A 23,514-nucleotide genomic window follows, 5' to 3' on the forward strand; every position below is an offset into this window, starting at 1 on the left:
TTGGGTTCATAAAAGTTGGGAATCACTGCTATATGAGAAGTAATAAAGCCTAAGAACAATTTACAGGAAGCAGTATTGGAGGTGGTGTTATTGAAGAGGGGAACTGGCAATAGCGCCTTTGGAATTCTTATGAAATGTTTCTGGGCATCCTTACACAAACTCCATGTAAAACTAGAAAATGAAATGAGTGAGTAGGGTAGCCAACAAATAATTGTATTCTGTAGCAGTTTTAGATGGTCTTGGGGTAATGTGATTCCGCTTTGCTAGAGGAACAGTGTCATTTAATGGGTAGTGCAGTTCTGCCCCCCCCCCCCCCGGACAACTGCAGTTCAGTTTCTCTTAATATATTCCGTTGTCTTACACAGGTTGGCAAAAAGGGATCTGTTGCAGACATTCTAAACCAGATTATGATCAGCTCTTAGAGAACCTAATGATGTTTCTCCAAAGAAGCATTTTTGCTTTTATCTTTGTGTGTATTAACTCTTTGAAATAGGTTATTGGTGCTTATAAAGACTGCAAATTTGGTATTTAACAATCTTGTAAGTGTTACAAGAAAAAAACAACTGCTCCTTTTCCCTTATGGAGTATCCAAGAGCCTGTATGGAGACCTTAAGTAGGTTCCCTCTCGGTAGGAGAAAATAACAGAGGCCAACCAGAGAATATTGAGAAGCAAAGCAGCTAATAAGCCCGATCTTTATTAAACTGTTGCAACAGGGTCCTCCACTCACTCCACACAGGGAGGGAGGAGAGGAACCCCGAACAATGGTGTGCAAGCCCTTATATAGACTTTTGAAATTACCCACCCTGTAGCTCAATACCACCCCCCCAAAACACCATACAGTGGTACCTCAGGTTTAAGTACTTAATTCGTTCCAGAGATCCGTTCTTAACCTGAAACTGTTCTTATCCTGAAGCACCACTTTAGCTAATGAGGCCTCCCGCTGCCGCCGTGCTGCCGGAGCACGATTTCTGTTCTCATCCTGAAGCAAAGTTCTTAACCCGAGGTAATATTTCTGGGTTAGCGGAGTCTGTAACCTGAAGCATATGTAACCTGAAGCATATGTAACCCGAGGTACCACTGTACATACATCACAGAAGGAGGTGGTCTCCAACAGAAATACATCACGGGGCAGTCTACCACAGAAATCCTGTTTGTCAGGATACATGACAGTGATCACTGATTTCTCCACCTAGGCAGCCTGGCCATTCCTTTTGAGATGCTATATACTTAGTTACTGAATCCAGGTCACAGGCTCACCATAGGTAAAGGTAAAGGGACCCCTGACCATTAAGTCCAGTCGCAAACGACTCTGGGGTTGCAGCACTCATCTCGCTTTACTGGCCGAGGGAGCCAGCGTTTGTCCGCAGACAGCTTCCGGGTCATATGGCCAGCATGACTAAGCAGCTTCTGGTGAACCAGAGCAGTGCACGGAAACGCCGTTTACCTTACTGCCGGAGTGATACCTATTTATCTACTTGCACTTTGATGTGCTTTTGAACTGCTAGGTTGGCAGGAACTGGGACCAAGCAATGGGAGCTCACCCTGTCGTGGGGATTTGAACCGCTGACCTTCTGATCGGCAAGCCCAAGGCTCAGTGGTTTAGACCACAGCACCACCCGCATCCATATTCATACACAAATACACCCTTAAGACTGGATTTGAACAAAGGGACAATGGAGAGGCTTTCCCATTTCCTTCCTCACTGCAGAGAATATTTGAGGTCACTGGAAGAGTCCAAATGGCTTCAGGATTGCTCTCCTGTACTATTTCAGAAACATGGTTTATATACTTACGTAATTTAAGTAGAAGACTGTCATCTTATTCAATGTTATGACCATCTTTATAATGGCAGTAACATTAGCTAATTTAGAAACTCTAGTTTTAAGATGAAAAACCCTTGAAATCTGTTTATTGGTTTTGTTGGAACTGCCTACTTGTGCAGTGGCCCATTATGGTTGAATAGTTGCACAGGTTGTTTTTTTTTAATGGTGTTGGGTGGGGGGTAGAGAAAGAATGACACAATATTTCCATCTTTTCAACAAATTTTCTGAAGGTAGAACATTCTCCTACCTCTTGTTTACAGTTCTCAACATTTGGAGGTTCTTCTGATGCTAGGTAAATAGCTAGAGAGGGAACCAAACTATGCAGATTAGGACTACTTCATAGTAAGAATCTTGTTTTCTTTATCTTGTTATGGTAAACATGACCATTTGGCAATTATGCCAAAGAGGGCAACGGTTCCCTCATAATCCTTGTACAGTAGTTTAATGTTGATGTTACAACTGTTACAAAGTTACAATAACCTTTTGATTACATGGCTTGTGTTTCAAAAGCCAACAAATGAAATATGGAGACAATGTGTGGTTGCACCGGCTATCTAAAGAGCACAAGAGGCTTGTGCTAATCTAATGCTGACTTTAGCCTGAAATTAGTGAAAGTTCCTTATTTTGTGTTTGGAGGAGTTGTAATTGGATTGGTAATCTAGAATGTCCCAATTGAGCTGATGGAAATTTGCTTTTTTAATAACCTACATAATGTGGTTACTTGGTCATCAACTATTGTACAGCTATATATCTTCTTAAGAATATGCTTCATCACTTCCGTAGTCAAGAGGTTATTCTAGGACATCACTGATAAACTTGTGTGCTTTTCCTACAGGAAGTACATTGCTATTGAGCAAGTCCTGTGAAAGCTGTTTTCTGATACGTTGCAACTTAAAATTGCTTATGAGTGATGTCCCTTTCTGCAGGAAGTCTGCTACTGCACCATTTCTGTCAACCCTAACAATTTTGCAATCCTATTTCCTATTGATCTACAATTAGGGTTTTATTCAACATGCACAAACTTATCTTTTGTATTTCCCAGTAGTAATTTTAAGCATGCAAGTTGCTACCCCCAATTAAATGTTGTGGCTTGTTCTGAACTTTAGCACCAACAAGGAAAAATGTTTTGGAAGGGGTGAAGGGGACAAAGATTACTTCTTATGTTTCCATTCTGAACACCCCATTAGCCAACCATACTGAGAGCTAGCTTTATATACTGGGACACTGGTAAGCAAGCTACAGAACTAGGTTATTAGGCTGCATCTTGTTCTTTCACAAAAACAGAAGTATCATGTACAGACCATGCTCCAGTTGTTTTGTGCCAAGAACAGGGAGTTAAGATAAGGAAATGGTCAAAACATACTGCCCACCTGAACATTTAAGGTAATTTTATACTTGGTTAAAACTGCAAGTAGGAATGACTGAATAAAACTGAGAAGTAAAAAACAATTTGAGGGATTGTGTTAAGTGTTGCTGTTCATCATTGCAACAATGAGGGTTCCAATTGCCACCAAGGAAAACTTTGGACAGCTCTATCAGTTCCCATTGATGATATAAGCTTTGCAGAATTGTTCCACTGACAACTCCACTGGCACTTGCAGGAACCAAATGTGTGGAACCTACTACTGGCTATTTGATGGTGCTCTGCGACTTCTTTTCCTAACCAGTATGTTGATCCTTCGACTGACACTCCCCTTGATCTGACTCTTTGTGAATGTCTCCGCTGATCAGTGTGAACTGCAAGCAGGTGTGTGTGGAAAGCATGATCAGCCAACCACTCCCTCTGCTCTCCCCACCACCATATACACACACCTCACACAGACAGAACTGCCAGGCTGTGTGAACATAGTTAATAGTCTACATTGCAATCATATATTGGGTGACCTGCCCATTTTCTCATTTAGCTTCAAATGTTGAAAGCTAATGTTCCAAATACATAGCTGATTTTAGGATATGTGTGTAGTCTATAAATGAATACATCAGAAAGTGACTTTCTTTTAAGCATGTTTCTGATTCCCTTGGAGATTCTTCTTTAATGAGCAGAGATCATTTTTTGTTTGTTTGTAAAAATGCTAATCTTTAGTGATCAGAAGTTGGGGAAGCTCTGTGGCTCCTAGTACAACTTCCTATTCTGCTATCCCAAATCTTGATTTTGCCATAGTTAAAAACGTTGTGGCAAGATGCAATTCAGACTGATGGAATACAGCAGTGTTAACACGGAGAGCCTACAATTTCAAAAGTCCTAGAGGATGACCACCTATGTGATGGATGGACAGTCTAAAACTAACAGTGGGGCTTATGCCGATGCAAGAAGCAAACAACAGAAATGCAGTGTATCTTAATTTACATTTATGAAAATAACACCGAAGGCAGAATAATTAAAATAGTACTCAGGGTTATTTGCCAATTGCTCTTTGCTCCCAGTTACGTAAAAGTAGGCAGCTTGTATCAATGAAGCAAGAAGGCACAGACGATTTGTTTTCCTTTGTACCCAGAGGAGTGGGTGCTAATGATCATACGTCAGTGTGATATGTTATAGCTTGCAGCACTATAAAAACATGACTCTTAAGGCTAGATTTATAAAATGTTACTGTGCTGGGGAGGGGTTACGAGCCTGCTATTGTGGCAGAGGGGTTGGAAGAAGAGCGATAAGGAGACCATGACTCTTCCAGCAGCTCACTACAGTTCTACACTTGAGTGTGGAAAAGAGGGCTTTCCCCTTTTCCCGCAATTTACTTAGTTTCTATTCTGGTGCAAGAGCACAAAATTCCTCTGCCTGTTTACTCGCCAGTGTGGAATTTGTTGTTGCCTATAGTTTCCAAGCAAGTGTTTAAACACAGCTGTTGAAAACCTTGCTAGGTTTATCTAAACTTGCCAGCTAAAACAGTTAACTTTATCCTGTAATTTATTTGATCCTTGGACTCAATGAAATTGTGCTTTTTGCCAAAATGATTGCTGTCTGCAACCATGTAAAAAAAAATGTGGCTGACAACTTCAGCAATGCCAGTCCCATTTTTTGCAGCCTAGACCTACTGATTTGTCTCCCTATATTTACAGGATCCGAAAGGGATATTGTGCTTTTTGGGGAAAGAAGAATATTTGCTCCCTAAATGTTAATAGAATTTTTAAAAGCAATACAGAGTATAAACAAATAAAAAGACAGTGTAGCTAGCATGATTAAAAATTATTAAAAGCCTACTAGAAAGAAAATGTCTTAACTGCTTGTCTGAAAGATAATAGATAAGGGGCCAGATTTCATTCTCCACTAACAGTACACTAATATTTTATCACATCCTTTACAGTTCATACACTAGTGACTAGCCATTCAAGATGAACATCAGCTCAAAGGTCAACCATGGTTATTAGTCTCTGCAGCAAGACAGATGACTCTTCATTGTAAATAAGCTTTTGGGGATTTATAATACATCATGAGAACATTTGTGGCTATGTAGGAAAGTGCTTAACCATATGCAGAATATTTATATTACAGCAAAACAGCAGTTGCAAAAATGGTCAGTTCAGTTTGACCTTTCAGAAACATCACCATTGCCATGACAAGTATTGACTCATTTCCCCAGAATGGGAAGTAATAGGTCATAATGCTTACTTAAAAAGAAAAACGTATTGTCTTAGTAGGCGTGTTCTTGTAGCCTTATAAGTTTCCTAATGCATATACAGACTAGCAGACAGACTTGGAAGGCTTCGCTTGGTGAGTAGCTGCAGTTTGTGTGCGTATTCGTAGTTTGACTTGGATGTGCAAACACCTTTGGTTCAATAGCATTAAATATTCTGATCTTAAACCATTTGTTTTATTTTTTAAGCTGCTAGCCATTTCCGTGTGCAAATGGAACAGTGCTTTAAAAAGTCACATATTTAACTTTTTACCTGCCCTTGATAACGTTACAAATATTTTGTAGTGGACATAAATGTTTCAACTTTTACAACTTTGTAAACTTTACAACTTTGAACAAAAGTACCTTTTAATTATGCAGTGCCTTTCAAAGCCTTCTTTGATAGTAAATAACAAGTATATTGCTGTATGAATGTTGTAATCTCTGGTATCTTTTCTTTCACATTAAACCTTGGAGTGGAGGAAAAAAGCAGTTATGGAAAATGTAATCTTGTCTTCTGCTTATTCCATGTGCCGCATTTTAAAAATTAATGATACTGTAACAAGAGGGCCTTCTCATTATTCTTGTGACCTGTTTTTGCCTCTACTGTACAGGTCATGATTAGTGGGGAGAAAGCTTAACCATGTGTCCCAGTTTTGGCAACATGCTAAGCAAAACCTTGGCTTGGCACGACAGTAAAAAGGACCAGGAGGGAGCAAAGCAACTGCAAACTCCCCTTAGTGAACCTGTGCTATCCTGGTAAACCATAGTTTGGCTTACATTGTTGGGCAAACCAGGACTTGACAGAAATAAAGCTGTGGCTGAATTTTAGGACATTGTCACCTGAACAGAAATAAACAATGTCCTAGAATTGCTGAGTTGTAGTTTCACATCTGTCTAAATTCCACAATGAAAAGTGCACACAGGGTGTGATTTTTTTGTCTGATCACTTTTAAAGAACTTATATTGGAGACCGAACAAGGATTAGAAGCTGCTTTTAGTTTCAACAGCTCAATCATATATGTGGCTATTCAGAAGTATCATTGAGTTCAGTGGGGCTTACTTCCAAGTTACGTGAGCATAAGAGTAAAGACTTATTATGGTCATTAATGCCAGTGGAGATTTAATGTTATGCCATAGATACCAAGGGGAAGAGGTGGTGGTGTATTTGAGTCAGAATACTCCCAGTAGACAGATAATAACATCTGAATTTGATCTCTGTCATCCAATTTAAACTAGATACAAACAGAGTTATAATAGTCCCAGTTTTGCTCACTCAGTCTTCAGTTTTATAATACCTTAGCATCTCTGACTACTGACTGCATATATTACGATAGAAGAGTTCATTATTCATGACATAAATAAATTCTCCTCTCACAATCCCATTTCAAAGGCAGTTACACTATTAAGAAACTCTATTTTTGGTTCCTAATATGTTTTATACAAATGATTGTTTTTTAAAAAACCAATTTAGCAGTCCGGAAAGGAGGCTGTGTGTGTGTGTGTGTGTGTGTGTGTGTGTGTGTGTAAAATACTGCATATCAGCTAGGCCTGGGCAATATATCCATATATCGGCCAGGACTGGTATTAGGGGTAGATCTCAATGACAGTTTCACTCAGTGGTATATCTCTGGTGAAACCACCACTGCCTGAGTCCCTCTGCTACCAGCACCCTGCACGCTGAGGGAAAAACAAGCTGCAGCCGGGCATTGGAGGCAGAGGGACTCGGGAGCAGTAGCAGTTTTACCAGTGATATACCGCTGAGTGAAGCCATCATTGCGGTCTGCCCTCATACTGCTGCAGAGGGAGAAACAAGCTGCATCAATGAGGTGTGATACAGCTTGTTCCTTCCTCTGCTTCAACAAGCCCCCGTCCCTCTGGCACACATGCACGGTGGTTGTGGTTGCTTAGCCGGGGTGAGAAGACTCCTGCCCCCCAGCTGAGCCTCACCAGTCCCTCTGTCTCAAGGCAGCAGCAGATGCTGCCTCAGTTCCCACTGCTGCTTTTGGATGGATTGGGGGAGGCACAAACAGGCTGCTTCCTCCTCCCTGTGAGGGAGAGGCAGCCCACCTGCATCTCTCGCCCATCCCAAGGCAGTGGAGGTTGTTGCCCCAGCTGCCTCCGCCACCTTGGAACAGGCGGGGGAGGTATAAACGGGCTGCTTCTTCATCCAGGGAGGGAGAGGTAGCCCGTTCGCTCCCCCACTCTGCCCATGCCAAGGCAGTGTATGAGGCAGGCAAACAAACAGAGTGCTAGCACACTTGCCTCATCCATTGCTTTGATATGGGCTTCTTTCTGACATTGTGATATAGATTGCAGTGTTTAGCTGGCGGTATATTACGATGTTGGAAAACAGTTATTGCCCAGCCCTAATACCAGCCACTGAACTGCCTCAACATGAGCCAGTAACATTTTTGTTGCAGTTGTGGTTGTTTTTCTAGTATTGCAGGCAGATTCACTGCAATAATTTGTGTCTGCATTGATGCATCTTTCTTATAGGATTGATGGTTCTGAAGCATAATCAACCCTGATACTACTTTGGTGATACAGTCATATCTTGGATCTCAAACACCTTTGCTCCCAAAGAAATTGGTTCCCAAACAATCAAAACCTGGAATTGAGCGTTCTGGTTTTCAAACAATTTTTGGAAACGGAATATCTGGCATGGGTTCCGTGGCTTCCAGATGCTCCTGTAACCAATCGGAAGCCATGCCTTGGTTTTCGAATGGTTCCGGGAGTCGAAGAGACTCCCGGAACACATTCTGTTTAAGAACCAAGGTATGACTGTACTATCTTCTTTTAGGGATGAGAGAGAGTTTGTTGGTGTACCGTCCACTCCACTTTCAAAGATGCCCTGATAGAGCTGACACATGATCAGTAGTAATAATAATAATAATAATAATAATAATTTATTATTTATACCCCACCCATCTGGCTGGGTTTCCCCAGTTACTTCTCTGTGACATCAAACCGGGGGATATATATATATATATATCTTACCCCTTTCTCCCCAGCAGGGAAATGGGGGTGAGAGGTGGGAAACTTGAATGTACTTGTAAGTAATACCCTATATTGTCAAAAATAGAAAATGTACTCAAAAGTAGTTGAAAACACAAATAACTTTTTACAGTTTCCAAGGAAACCCTTACAACTTTGTAATATTAAAAATGCTGTCCTTTGATGTTAGAAGTGGAACATGCAAAATATAAGGTCATGTAGCAGGTAACCATGCAACATAGATGGGGAACCTTTTTCAGCCTGAGGACCACATTCCCCCTGTGGTTGGTGATGCCAGAGACAAAAGTGAGCAGAACTAATGTAAATTTTACTGCATTTGACTCCCCCAGGTCTGAGGTTTCCTACCCCTGCTGTAAAAGAAACACTAATGTGCCCATTGTCAGTTCAGTATGTACATTTTTCTCAGAAACAAGTCCCACTGAGGTCAGTGGTGCTTACTTCTAAATAACTGTGCATAGGATGGCAGTCTGAATGTCTGCAGAAAATAAAAAATATGACATATTTGAAACAGTGCCCCCCTTTTCTGGTTGCAATTTTGATATCCTACCCATTATATAACATGCTTTGGAAAGCCTTCAAGAGAGCACAACTGCAATTTTCCTTGCATGCAGTCCCTTCTCATCTGTGGGTACAGGGCTAATACTTGAATACAAGCCTGTCTTAATTTCTAATTATGCATATGGAAGAAAACTGTTTCTTTTGTAGTGGATAAATGTATGGGCTAGGTTGTCTGTTTCACTGATTTTACTATGTGAAGCAAATGTTGTCACAGAGTATATTTCTGCTGGGGTGCTTTCCATTTGCTTTATACCATCTGTGCAGCACATGCAGATTTAATTGCACACTTATTCAGTGGTGGTCCTAATTAAAAGTTTTGAAATTTCAGTCTTTATGGAAGGCTAGTGGCCTAATTCACACAATCAAATCCTAGTTCAATAAGGCAGGGTATGCACAAACTTTAAGCACTAGAACACAGTCCCTTTGATCTTCCTTTTGTGCGAGCACAGAAACAAAAGCTACAGTTTACTATAGTTTCCCTTGACATGCGATCAGGCACTATGATTAATAGGTTCCAAACAAGCAACGATTCAGAAATCAAATGTTTTGATTGCCTGAATGGCATCTCATTGTTGGGCAACATGATCATCTTGTGTTCTCAGTTCTTCTGTTCCAAGAAGCCTTTTGTGATATTGTAGAATTGTAAGAGGTTCAGAAAAGAGCAATCAAAATGATCAAGGGGATGGAGCGACTCCCGTATGAAGAAAAGTTGCAGCATTTGGGACTTCTCTTAGTTTAGAGATCAGGCAAGTAAGATGTAATATGATGGAAGTTTATAAAATAACCATGCATGGCATGGAGAAAGTAGATAGAGAAATGTTTTTCTCCCTCTCATAGCACTAGAATTCATGGACATTCTATGAAGCTGAATGTTGGAAGGTTTAGGACAAATAAAAAGAAGCACTTCTTCACTCAGTACATAGTCAAACTTTGGAACTCCCTCCCCCAGGAGGCAGTGATGGTCACTAACTTGGAAGCTTTAAAAGAGGATTAGATAAATTAATGGAGAAGGCTATCAATGGCTACTAGCTATGAGGTAGCAATACCAATTGCTGAGGAGGGGAGAATGCAATTGTGCTCATGTTCTGCTCACTGGTTTCCCACAGACATCCGGTTGGCCACTATGACAGCAGGATACTGGACTAGATAGGCCATTGGCCTGATTTGACAGACTATTCTTAAGTTCTGATGTTGCCTTTTTTAAAAACAAAAAACTATCATTTTGTTGAAAAGCAAAATTTGTTTATGATAAATAGCCATATAAAACTTGAAAATTAAAGTTCTGTGTAACTTTAAATCTAGAGTTACAAACAGTCATCCCCATCTTACTGTGGACTGAGCAACTTCTGAAGAGTTCTCATTTCTCCTGGAAAAACTGTAAGTTAGAATTTTGGTATACCAATACTTATTGTTGAATATGTTTCATTAACGTATCTGTTTTTTATGTACTGTTTTTAAAGTGTGCTGATTGAAGTAATTTCCTGTTTAGAAATATATCCTAAATATAGCCTGTATCTTTCTGCTGTCATATATTTAATGTTTACAGCAGCATTTGATTGGGTGTGTGGATACTATCAACCTTTGAATTGGGATGACTAGCAACTTTTTCAAAACAGGCCTTCTAGGTGTTTAAAACATCTGGATCTGAAAGTTTCTCAGGTGCAATTTACCATGCAATTTTCATGGTAACACTTCAGGTACTGCTTGGAAAAAAGATGAAATAAGATATTTGTGTGACTATTAGAATTACCCAAACTTTTAATAGGTTATGTGGCATTAACTCCACAGTCAGTTGGATATAAGCTTTTTTCATATCACACTCTGTTTTTAACTGGTGGAGTACTCTGAAGTGCACAAACTTTTAATGAGATTATGTGTTTAAAAGCTTTGAAGTGCACTTTTCTTGATGCCAGTGGGTTGACCTTAAATAATATGGAAACAATTAAAACACTGTTTAATGGTGAGACTTTTCCTCATCATTTCAAAAAAACAATAAATGGAGCACCTTTGGGCCATGCTACTTTCTACATTAAGATACCACACTTTTCTGTGTATTAGAGGAGGGTTTTTTTTACTCCCAAATAAAGTAAAAAATGGGGGGTCATCTTATACCTGGGTAGTGCAGAGGGGGGATGGGCGACTGGTTGCATCCGCGAGCAGGATCTAGCGATTGGGTGGGTGAATGGTGTCTGCTGCAAGGGCTGCTTTGGATTGGCTGCTGCTTTGTCAAATGGGCAGGTTATTAGTGGATATGGCAAGGGCTGCTTTGGATTGGCTGCCACTTCGGCAATTTGGCTTGCGTTGCTTGCGATTGTTAGCGTTTGCCAGCTGGGTGAGTGATATTCAGTTTGGCATCCCCCCCCCAATTGCTCAACTACCATGGGCATTCCCCCCCAAAAAAGCTCAACAACTCTAAGCCATCTCCCCCCATTTTCTTAAATTTGAGCACCCCAAAATAGGGGGCGTCTTATACATGGGGGCACCTTATAGACAGAAAAGTACAGTATATTTTCATTGTATAGCTTTTTCAGTCTGTCAGGGAGGTGCTTCTTAATAACTACTCTTAAACTTTGCACAGTGCAGTTTCCATCAGCCTTAGTATTGAATGATTATTTATGTTCCTTAGGTAGCCTGCGTTGATTTCAGATCTTTTATTGTGGAATTGGTGCTATTAATTCATTATGAATAGAGATGACAGCACTGAGCCTTTTGCAAACTGTATATTGACCGGCATTGGCCAGTTCCGAGCATCTTAAATGTATATTGCACGAAACTGAATCCTGAGGGAGCTCCTCCGACAGCCCAAAAAAGTTACTTTAGGAGGAGAAGATTGGAAGTAATGGTGGATGATAGCGGGGCCCTAACCAATCTGCTGCTTCTGCTGCATCTCTTCCATGGAGCCCAAGTGCATGTTTTACATTTTGGACCCAGGTGAGGGAGACAGGGTGGGAAGTGATGGGAAGCACAGAAGCAGCTAAGGAATTGTGCACGCACGCATGCACGTACACGCGCGCACACACACACACACACACACACACACACACTTTCTCCAGTCAAAATCTCCCCATTCCAAAGAAGCTTTTCCTGGAGGGGAAGGAGAAGGGAGTTCAGATGCACACATTTATGTATAAATGTAAAGTTAGGCTCTGAATTGGTGTTGCATGCTTTGTCTGTTGTCAGACTTCGAACACAAATTTTCCAGATCTTTTCTTAAATTATGTCATATTGTATCACTGTTCCTCACTAGAGCTTTAACTAGCATTAACATTTCTGCCCATGTGTTTTTGTGTTATGTGCAACTTACTTCTACTGGAGTGTTTAATTAACTGGGGGGGGGGCATCAAAACAGGTTTTAAGGAAAGCTAATGCAAATTAATGTAATTTACTTGAAAGTCTTGGGACTACCATTTTGTTTTTGGCAAACACAATATATTTTTAGAAGTCCTATTTGGAGCTGTCAAAATATACTTCATTGGAGAGCCATGGCTGTCACATTTTAAAATGGGAAAACAAAATGAGCATGCCATTATGTGAAAAATAACTAAATTTGCAGATAGCCATGCTAGTTTATCAAGAGAAATGTAAAAGCAACAGTAGTAGCTTTTATTCAGAACAATTCAAATATCAGCAAATACAAAGCAAGCTTTCATTTTTAAAGAATTCACCTTCAGCTAGATGCTAAGCTTAAAAAAAAGAAAGGGATAGGATAGGAGAAAATGAACTTTTAGAGCATGATGGGGGGAATTAAAGTGTCTATAACATCAAAATGTAGCATGTCAATTGTTATATAAAGCTACATTAGATCATGCTCAAAATCTACAAAACACCGTGTTCCATCTTGCTACAGCATGCAGACTTGGGGGGGGGGGGAGGTATTTTAATCATGCCCTCAGACAGAGGCTTTTAGATAAATGGAAATTATTCATGCAGTACATAGTTAAACTATGGAATTTACTCCCACAGGAGGAAAGATTAAAAGAGGATTAGATAAATTAATGGAGAAGACTATCTATCAATGGCTACTAGCTATGATAGCTGTGTTCTGCCTCCACAGTTGGAGGCAGCAATACTTCTGAATGGCCACTGCTAGAAACAACAGGAGGGGAGAGTGCTTTTGTGTTTGAATCTTGCATGCTGGTTTCTCACAGGTATCTGGTTAGCCACTGTGAGAACAGGATGTTGGACTAGATGGGCCGCTGGACTTGATGGGTCATGGGCCTGACCCAACAGGCTTAAACTGGTTCTCTTAAACTGGTACACAAGCCACCAGGTGATCCATGTTAAAGGTTGCAGAAAAGTTGAGGATATCTGTAGTTTGCACTTTATTCATTTTTTGTTTTGATCAGAGCCATATTTATCAATAAGGCCAACAAGGCTGTGGCTTAAAGCATCATAATACAGTGCTGTTTTTAACAGTGTCAATATGGAATACGAAAAAGTGCAAGTTGAAACTCCCAGAAATTTTCAAGTCATCCACACAAGGACAAAGGTGTTCAGAACTGCTGCCGTAGAACCATATTTTTTCCTCCCCACTCCCCCGGCCTTCTTTTTTTTGCTGAACATCTAGCAGCTCAGTGAAAGTCCTGGGAAACTGGAAAGCTTTCCCACTTACTTGTGATATTTTGGTTGACTCTGATAAAAGTTATTGTACCACAGTTACTTTGGGATTTAACTAAATTAGATTTAAATTCATGGGAAATGTCTTTTTTGGAATATTGGTAATGTAAAGCATTTTCACCTATGGATGTAAATCATATATTTATGTTTCTATAAAAGCTAGACACTCTGTAGGAATTACTATTCCAATTTGAGAAAATGGAAACTAGGGGATTTCTTACAAGTCATATGGCTGTTACATATGAAGCACATCTTTTTATTTATTTTTGGTGGTATACATGGCTGGCTTCTTTGCTAAATTTCCTCAAAGGAATTGAGGCCTTGACAGATAAAGTTTTACTGTGATTATAAATATGAATCAGAAATTTATCATGTTGCACTATATAATTAAATAACATTTATCAGCTGAGTAATACATGCTACTAGTCTGTAGCTGCTGCTGTACCTTAGAGCAAATTCAATTATCATGATTAAATATTGGGTGCTGCAGAATCTTAATTATTGACATGCTAGTCAGTCATTTAAAATCTATTTTTAAAGCACAGCGTGTTTCATCCTGAAACATCAAATATGTTTATACATCACTTTGAATACTGGGGTATAGCTGTCTGAATTCCTTGTTCCTGAGGAATTTCCTGTCCTGTGGTTCCTCTGCATTATGCTTCATCAATCTGTCCAAAATAGTCCTTATCCTGAAGCATGCTGCAACCCTCCATTAAGTGTGTAAAGAGATGATCCTCGCTTCTTGCTCCCTCATATCAGAATGTTTTGGGCCCATTTCACAAAACAGTGTTCTGTGCAGCTTCCAGCATTTCCCCTGGAAATTGTGAGGAATATTTAAAAAAGCCTTAGTGAAATGGGAGTGAATGTTGTTCAGTCAGCGCCTATCATTCCTCTATCCATCACTTACTTTCTCCGTTTGCAAATTTAAACCCTAACTCCCATATAGAATCAAAGACCTATGAAGATGAAAGACACCCTGAGGGTTATCCAGTCCAATCCCTTGCAATATGTCCGTATTGTGCACAAGACCACTGAGGCTGATCTGATTGCATATAAGGATAGGTTTATGAAACCATGGTTAAACTGCAGTGCTGTTATTTGAACAGAAGAAGCTCCTTCCACATAAGAAGCCAAAATCACATATCTATATTGGCTCATGCCTGAATATTAGGATATGTTTAATACCTTGTTTCGATCAAACTGTTTGCCAGTCTTAAAGCAAGGTCAGAAGGGAGGCTATGGAAGCATTTTGCAATAAGCAATTGCAACAGTTCAGTATTTTGGCCTGCCAAGGAATCTGAATGTACACAAGTCCAGTAAACAGTGAATTAATGTAGCTTCTGAGTCATAAACAGCACTGCTAAATCCTCTCCTGCTCAAGTAAAAATATTTAAAGAAAAAGCTATGAACTTTTGAACACAATGATGCAATACTTATTTGCTAAACTGGATTAAAAGTATAACATTTTAAGAGTGCTTCTCAAAAATATTTGAGATGGGGTAGATGGAACAAATATTTATTTCAATTTTATTCTCCTTAAAATCAGTTATGTGATGTATATAAGTATGAAACCAGTTTTTTCAACCTCCAGTATCTAGCTGCATTTTATGATGAAACCAATAAAGGATTGAAGCTAACAAACTGTTACTAATTTTGCCTCCTGTTATCTGATTACCTATGATCTTCAACCACCAATAATCTGCTGCTGGCTTCCAGTATTTCTAACATTGCAGTGATTACTCTAAAACTGAACCACCTAAACCTTCATTCTGCTTTTGTCTGCGGCTGCTTCCACTTTTGTCGTGCAAAAAACTAAGGCACTTCGAATCCCTGAAGGACAGGAGACAGAAAGCCATCCATTATGAACCCTAAGCTAGGACTACGCATCTTTCTCTTGCTTCCTGTGTACTTGTTGATAAATCTGTACAGTGCCCTTATATTCATTCCATGGTATTTTCTTACAAATGCGAAGAAGAAAAAAGCTATGGCGAAGCGATTAAAAGCTAAACCCGTCTCGGACAGTCCTGGAAGTCCATACAGAGCCATTTCACATCTTGAGTCATTAGCCACTATAGACTTGCCTGGAGCAGACACTTTGGACAAATTGTTTGACCATGCTGTTGCAAAATTTGGGAAGAAAGATTGTCTTGGAACAAGAGAGATCCTGAGTGAAGAGAATGAAATGCAGCCCCATGGAAAAGTATTTAAGAAGGTAATAACTTTGGTAAATGTTTAAACACCATTAATAAGGTATTTTTAAAAGGTTGATAATGTCTTAAATATCTTACTTGCAGCGAATTGGGATCATTTTTTAAAGCACTTGGTATGTTTAGAGGTTCTTGAAATCTATGCACTTTATTATTTGTTATACTATTCAAATAGTAAGTTCGGGTTTTTAAAAAAACAAATACTTTTTTGTTAAATTAGTAATAAATAGGTCAATGCTCATTTCAAAAGGCATCACCCACTGTTAAGTTACTTTGTCAAGCAAACATAGATATGAAGTTTAATACTTGTTCCAAGTATTGGAACTATGTACTTCTGTCTGAAGATATTTACTTTGTATATATTTCAGTGGCATTTCTATTGCCATGTGGATTGTTGGCTGCTAATCAAGGGAGAGGATTCTAAAGTACTTCAGAGAACAATGTTATTGAACAAGCTGTATTGATATAGTACGAAAACGTATTTGCACAGACACCTTACTGGGCAGGTTTCTTAGCACTACAAACACAGCTGGCCTATTTTGAAAGTTACCTGCATTTCTTTTAGACCAACATTGTGGCTGACTTTCTTAATGATGAATAAAATATTTAGTTTTTAGGCACTCTTGTTCTAGCAAATACTGTCTCATATTATATTGATCAAGTCATTCAACAGTATATTTTACTTATTTATTTAGGAGCCTACTAACCAAAGTTCTTGTATATTAAACAAGTGTTTTACTCTTTAACCAGCTGATCTTAGGAAACTATAGGTGGCTGAACTATGAGGAAACTAACCAGAAACTGAACAACTTTGGGAGAGGATTAGTTTCACTTGGGCTAAAACCAAAGAGCACAGTTGCTATTTTCTGTGAAACCCGAACTGAATGGATGATTGCAGCACAAACCTGTTTCCGATACAGCTTTCCTCGTGAGTATTGATGCTTTATCTGGCATATATGAGCAAGTTTGTGGAAAAATAGGACTCTGATCCCCAGGCTCCTTGTTCCCTCCTTTCCTGGTCCTATATTTCCCCCCTCACTGCAATGTTATCTCCTAGTTATCAAAACAGGTATGTAACTTTAAAATACAATGCCAGAGTTTACTGTCCATGATGTTTCTGTGTAAAACTCAAATGTACACAAGGGTAAGCACAGTCGTCATTTGGAAGTCTCTTGATTTGCATGAATAGTCACTGTATTTTTCTTACAAACTTCAGAATTTTGCATTGGTATGTCAGGTTTATTCTGCTTTGGGATAGTGGTGGGGTTTTTTTGCAGTAGATGTGAAACATAAAATGAACATGAAAAACCAGAATGCTTTTACTCATTCCTCAATGCAAAATAATTGATGATGGCTAAGGAAATACAAATTTGGTTTTAGCTTTTTTTTTAAAAAAAGCAATCTCCTCCTTTCTGTTAAACAGTTGTTACTTTATATGCGACCCTTGGAGAAGATGCAGTAACCTATGGACTGAACGAATCTGGAGCATCTTATCTAATCACTAGCACAGACCTTTTAGAAGGCAAACTCAAGGTAAGTCTTGATGAGATATCTTCATTTGGTATAAATAATATTAATCTTGCAAAAGATATGGGTTGGGTTGCTGTTAAGTTTCATGGAAAACTAATTCAACATTAGGCTGAAATTCTGGAGATCATGTGGACTAACTTGTGGCTATGTGTATTTTGTAGTGGGGATGCAAAGTATTGTCTTGGCTTATAAATCAGTGGGACTCTCAATAAATTCCCTTCATTGAAATGATTTGAAAATTCTAAACAAACAAGTAGCATATTGACCACCATGATTTGGGCACAAAGCTGGAAAGCCAAAGTGGAAACAATATTGATAGCTTCTCTACCTTTTGTGCAATCTTCATCTGAAGGTTTTCATAGTTCTAGTATGAACTAATATATAAAAATATGCTTCCATTTGGACTGGATGTTTAGTGGCTGCAGGTAAGGGGAGTAGATTTTTAAAGCACTGATACTAGCCCAAACCATCATAAGGATAGAGGTATCAAAATAAACAGGCAATATGTTAAGATCCTTTTCTGTACACTGTGTAATCAACCTTCAAATATTTCTTCATCAGAATGTTTTGTCAGAAATCCCCTGCCTCAGACATATCATTTATGTGGACAAGAAGACTATCAATAAGTCAGACTATCCTGAAACACTAGAGATCCTTAGCATGCAAGCAGTAGAAGAACTGGGAGCCAAATCAGAAAACTGTAAGTGGACCATGTGAAAGGCTAGTACAGCTGCTTAAAGTTATAAAACACTTCTTTCACTATAGTAAGCAAAGTTGTAAATATATGTTAATCATAGGGAAGAAGTATGAAACTGTAAGCTGTTTAAAATATAAGCCTCTCCCTCAATATTGTATGCACATGTGTATTTATTTAAAAATGTTTCTAGCCCATTCTTCATCTATATCGGGATAGAAAACTCTTTCCAGCCCAGGAGACACATTGTCTTATGGGCAACTTTTTTGGGAGCCAAATACCTGTGGTGGTGGGTCCAGATGCAAAAGTGGGCAAAGCAATGGTGTGACTCTTACCCTTGTACAGTATCTTACATTCTAGCCATGAGGTTTCTATAACTACCACACATCTCTTCAGCCTCCTTTCAGGCAAGCGGCATTATCACAGTTCAGTAACACATTTCAGCCCAGGTTAAATGAGTAAAGGAAAGTTTGGCCTGTGGAATGGGTGTGGTCTGGAGAGTGTCCCAGGGGCCAGATAGAGAAGGCCACATTTGGCTTCTGGGCTTGCAGTTGGTTCCCCAACACTGATCTCTATAGATATGAGGGTGAAGTACAATATATACTGTACAGTACATAATAGAAACAAACCATACAATAATCTTATAAAACCCTGCATCTGAATAAATAGAAGCAGATATAATCAAAGTACAGTAGCAGGTAAGATCAAACTATCAAATTCTTAAAATGCTGTGTCAAGTAAGTCCTTACATGCTGCTGAAATAACAATGTCACCACCAGTTGCACTGCTAAAGAGGGGGCATTCCACAGGCACTCTAGATTGGCAATTCTTATTCCAGTGAGTAGAGTATTAAAATTTTGATAATGCAATATTCCAGGGATGGGGTCCCATTTGGTCCACCAGGCTGACAAATTTTCCAAAAACCATGCTCACCTCTCCCACATTGATGTCATATGTGAAGTTGGATGTAGGACAGGCAGATATGTGGCTGGATCAGCTGCAGAAAGCAGGACTGAATTCCCTGTGCAGGGATTTTAATTCTGCTTGGTCGCTGTCTCCCTCAGTTCCCACGTCTAAAGCTTTGGTAGGTGGACAGAATTACTACCCCAGGGTATATTCCATACTTGTCCTGTTCTGGTCCCATATATGAGCCCACAAGGCAAGGCAAGATTGGTTTTCACAGCACCAAGGAGAACTAGTGAACAATTTGTTCTGACAAGGGTTGGAAGTGAATTGAAACCTCTTGTGCTTTTGCCTCCAATCCACCTCTGATCTTTCCTTCTTGAGGACTAGAGTTTTCTTAAAAGACTAACTCTCTGGCCTGAAGACAGACACATCTCCTGCAGTTCATGGCTTATCACTTTGTGTAGTCCTTGTGGCACTAGAGTGGTTGAGGTAGTGGGAGAAGCGTGCAGGCCCTCAGGCCCAGGAAATACACCTATAAGAATACTGGATTTGGTTTTATTTCAGTCCTGCTGCTATAGGAGCTAGTTCAATGGGCTCCTGCCTGCAAGCCTCAAATTAAGTGGTCCTAGCATCAGGCTCAAAGCCAGGAATCTGGTCTGGTTCCTTTGCTAGTGACACTGTAGCCTCTGACCTGGTGTGCTGGTCACTGCTGGATTCCAGGTTCACAGCACCACTCGCATTCATTTTAAAACTTGCCTCATAACAGTCACCTTCAGTGGAAGAGCTTTATCCTGTTCCTCTGTGCCTGCATTGGAGCAAAGCATCAGGAAAACAGCTGAATCTTCCAGATGTCAGCCATAAGTTGATAGTTCTTTCAAGTCCACCTGAAGCCTTGGCAGAGGGGCAAACAAAGCACCCAGTCAACCAGCTAATTTGTCAATAAAGATGAAGCCTATTTTTAACCCATAGCCAGAACCATGCATCTTGTTCAGCAGGAATAGATATAATCAAAACGACACCAGCAGGGTATGGATCCCATTCCTGAGAACTATTTGAGCCCTTCTCCAAGCAGGATACTTTTGATTTAACATCAATATAAAAATGGCATGTAGATGTGTCACATATCTTAGTCTTTCACTGCTTTCTTCCCAGTGAGATTAAAGTTGCTTTGGAAATTTCCATTGCTAGAAAGAAGCCCTAGTTCTAAGCTAAGAGACAGAAACTTCTGGGACTTTTTGACCTTTTATAGGAATGCAGATAAGAGTATTCGGGTTTTGGTTTCCCACACAGAGAAAGCACTTACAGTCGAATTTCTTCATAAATTTTGTTTATACCTTGTTTTTCAGCTAAGATTGGCATCAAATATAAAATATAAAATTCATTTTCTGTGATGTACTGATCTGTAATGTTTGTTGCCCCTGATCTTTTTTCTAGTAAATATCTCTCCAAGTCGACCTACTGCCACAGATATGGCCTTAGTAATGTACACCAGTGGCTCTACTGGGAAACCTAAAGGAGTGATGATGATGCATAAAAACTTGATAGCTGGAATGACAGGACAGTGTGAACGGATACCAGGGTTGGGGTAAGCATTTCCTGTTTTTCAAAGATGTATGTCAAAAACTCAAACTCCATTTTTAAAGACAACACTGTCTTTCTGTAATCATTTATGGTGCAATCCTGCTTTCTCCCCATGGAGGATCAGGGCATAGCAGCATACCTGTCAACAGCATGGCAACCAGAGGAATTGGGCCAATTAACGCCTTTTTGGTGCTTCCTCTCACCTGTCACTTAGCAATGATTAAAGTTCATGTGGGTGGGTGGCACTTGCTGTTAACTGCAGCTACTGATGGACAAGCAAGGAGGGAGGGCAGAGAGGATTAGGTTGGCCCATTCTAAACCCTCTTCCTATCACTTTCTATTCCTTTTCTCTATGTGTTTTTACATCCTGCCCCCAGCAGATAGAGAGGGGGACTGCACTCTGGCTGAATCATTAGCATGAGACTTAACTGACAAGGACTAGAATGGGTTAAACAGAACAGTGTTCAAAAGAAGAGATAAATTAGTCTGTATAAGATAAAAGTTATGTGCTTTTCCTAGGAAATGTTATTTATTGATCCTAGGTTCTTACTTTGGCTATTTACTTGCTTCTTACTGGATTATAACTTTGCACCTTGGACAGGATCATTCTAAGGCTTTACTACAGCAATAGTAGTGATAGAGTATTTAACTCTGGTGCTGCTAAAGTTAAGGGGGAGACATAGGAGTGGAAAACAAACAAACCCTTTATAAAACAGAAGTCTGAAATGTTTGAATACTAGTCTGAGGATTTTGTAATAGACTTTTTGGGCATCATATATGGGGCCCCACCAAACTGTGCTAGATATGTGGGGAGAAGACCAGACAAAGGAAACGTAAGTGCTGGTGGCTGATACTTCACCAGTATTTTTGAAATTGGGTACATCTTGGAACTGACATGAATGCACCAAAGGGAAAGTTTATTGCCTGGAAGACTATTGGTGAGGAAGTGGGAGAATAGAAACAGACTTTAAATGGAAACCTGTTGTAGCCTTAAGAAGGGCAATAATAAAACAACAGTGGAAACCTATTTTAACCTGATGTCTTCAAGCTGGAGAGAATACTCTGCTTGAAAATAATTGACGAAGTCCAGGAAGTTGAATAGTAGGTTCAAAATTCTTTCCATTGGTGAGATGTTTTTAAAGCTTTCATCTGTTAAGTAATTTTTGCTTGGCTATATGTTAGAGAACATAGATCCAAGAAGCCCTCAATTATGAAAAAGGAATGTAGAATAAAAACTGTTTTCTGTGCTTTATAAAAAGAGGATTAGACAAATTCATGGATGGCAAAGCTATCGGAGGTTAGTCTCCACAATGGCTATGTTATACCTCCACTGTCAGAGGCAGTATCCCTCTGAACAAAAATTGCTGGGAATCACTGGTGGAGGAAGTGCTGCTGCACTAAAGTTCTGCATGCAGGCTTCCCATGGATTGGCTACTTTGAGAACAGAGTGCTGGACTGGACGGGCCTTTGACCTGATCCAGCAGGGCTCTTTTTAAGTTCAGATAACCTGCATGCTATACTGAATCACATAATTTTTCTCCTTTAGACCCAAGGACACATACATTGGCTATTTGCCTCTGGCTCATGTATTAGAACTGACAGCAGAAATTTCCTGTATTACTTACGGCTGCAGGATTGGATATTCCTCTCCTCTCACACTATCAGACCAGGTAAGCAAATGTATTGACCTCTCCTGTTGGTTGTTCAGAAAGAAAGAAATGTATTAACATTCAGTTGAATTAACACAACAGTTGTGAATAGCATGGAGATGATTAGCAATCCTAGACTTGCCACATGTTCAAAGCGCAGTAGTGGCTAGTGTAGGAAAGTGTAACATCCAAAAAGGCACTCGGGAAACCTTGCTCAGGAAACTGGTTTTAGAAAAATCTAGTTCAACAGCATGATCCACCCCTCACCACCCATAGTCATCTTTAGGATCAGCTTTACAACTAAATAAAAAGAATTGTACCCATCCATAGCACTCTTAACAGCCTTCCCATATATATGTGTATATAATGGAGTGTCTTGAACAGGCAAGCCCATCAGTTGCTTACCCTGACGCACTATAATATGTTGAACGTGCAATAAATAATATTTATCTTGCTCACTAACTGAATAGCATGCACAGATCTGTGATGCCAGGAAAAGTTTTGCAGCTCCCTTATTGTGTGAATAAATGGATTTAAGCTAGGTTTCAAAGAGCACCACTCCTCAATATTTTGTCTCATTACTTAGTTGCATCAAGCCCTGCAGATAACCACATACAACTTTGCTGTTTCTTTTAGTATTGAAAAGTGTATTGTTAGTGGGCTTTCTTGTGTTTTTGAGGTTCATTCTCTTTCACTGAATGGAATAAAGTAATTGTTTTTGGAATGTGGCAGTCTTAGGGCTATTAATGTACTTTTAACCGAGATTCTCATACTCTTTTCTTGCAGTCAAGTAAAATTAAAAAGGGAAGCAAAGGAGATTGTTCTATTTTGAAACCAACATTGATGGCAGCTGTGCCTGTAAGTATGGGCTGGGACAAGTGGCTAGTAAAATACTTTTATTTTCCATATTTTTTTTTTTTAAAAATATTTATTAAGTATTCCAATTTAATAATCCAATAAAGGCCACATTAAAGATATTCCGAATTTTAAAATATCGAAACAGTCCAAATATTAAGCCAAACCACAAATCTTTGTTTGACTTCCTATGCTCTGAGGTTGGAGGATTGCCATCATCTCACATTTGCGCTGCTTTCTTAATTAGTCCAGGTGGTTCCCATAAATCAATCCAATGTTAATCCTTCGTTCATTTTCACAGCCTCTGAGTTCATCCAGCAAGCAAGTTATATCAAAACAGTATGTTTCTGTGTGGGTGTTTATTTTCTTCCATGTTTTTCACTTTGGCTTCTTCATGCCAGTTGTTACCCAATACAATACATCCCAAAATGGAAGAAATCTGGCTTTCTGTCAATTGTTAC

General features: G+C 39.5%; 1 protein-coding gene across 6 annotated transcripts in view; it reads left to right on the forward strand.

Annotated features, from left to right (window-relative positions):
• ACSL4 (acyl-CoA synthetase long chain family member 4) overlaps positions 1 to 23,514 on the forward strand; it is a 47,554-nt gene that overhangs the window by 11,712 nt on the left and 12,328 nt on the right. For 3 of the 6 annotated variants that reach the window (XM_080990535.1, XM_080990537.1, XM_080990536.1), the window contains exons 2-9: positions 10,314 to 10,388; positions 15,348 to 15,843; positions 16,589 to 16,766; positions 17,262 to 17,371; positions 17,930 to 18,068; positions 20,403 to 20,553; positions 22,096 to 22,219; positions 22,985 to 23,056. In XM_080990535.1, coding sequence (XP_080846661.1) covers positions 15,493 to 15,843; positions 16,589 to 16,766; positions 17,262 to 17,371; positions 17,930 to 18,068; positions 20,403 to 20,553; positions 22,096 to 22,219; positions 22,985 to 23,056 — 1,125 coding nt within the window. In that variant the 5' untranslated portion in view covers positions 10,314 to 10,388; positions 15,348 to 15,492. The remainder of the gene's footprint in view (positions 1 to 10,313; positions 10,389 to 15,347; positions 15,844 to 16,588; positions 16,767 to 17,261; positions 17,372 to 17,929; positions 18,069 to 20,402; positions 20,554 to 22,095; positions 22,220 to 22,984; positions 23,057 to 23,514) is intronic. The other 3 variants (XM_080990538.1, XM_080990540.1, XM_080990539.1) reach the window with 2 other exon arrangements.

This window comes from Podarcis pityusensis, assembly GCF_964106645.2.
Source record: "Podarcis pityusensis genome assembly, chromosome: Z".
Taxonomy (NCBI): Eukaryota; Metazoa; Chordata; class Lepidosauria; order Squamata; family Lacertidae; genus Podarcis; species Podarcis pityusensis.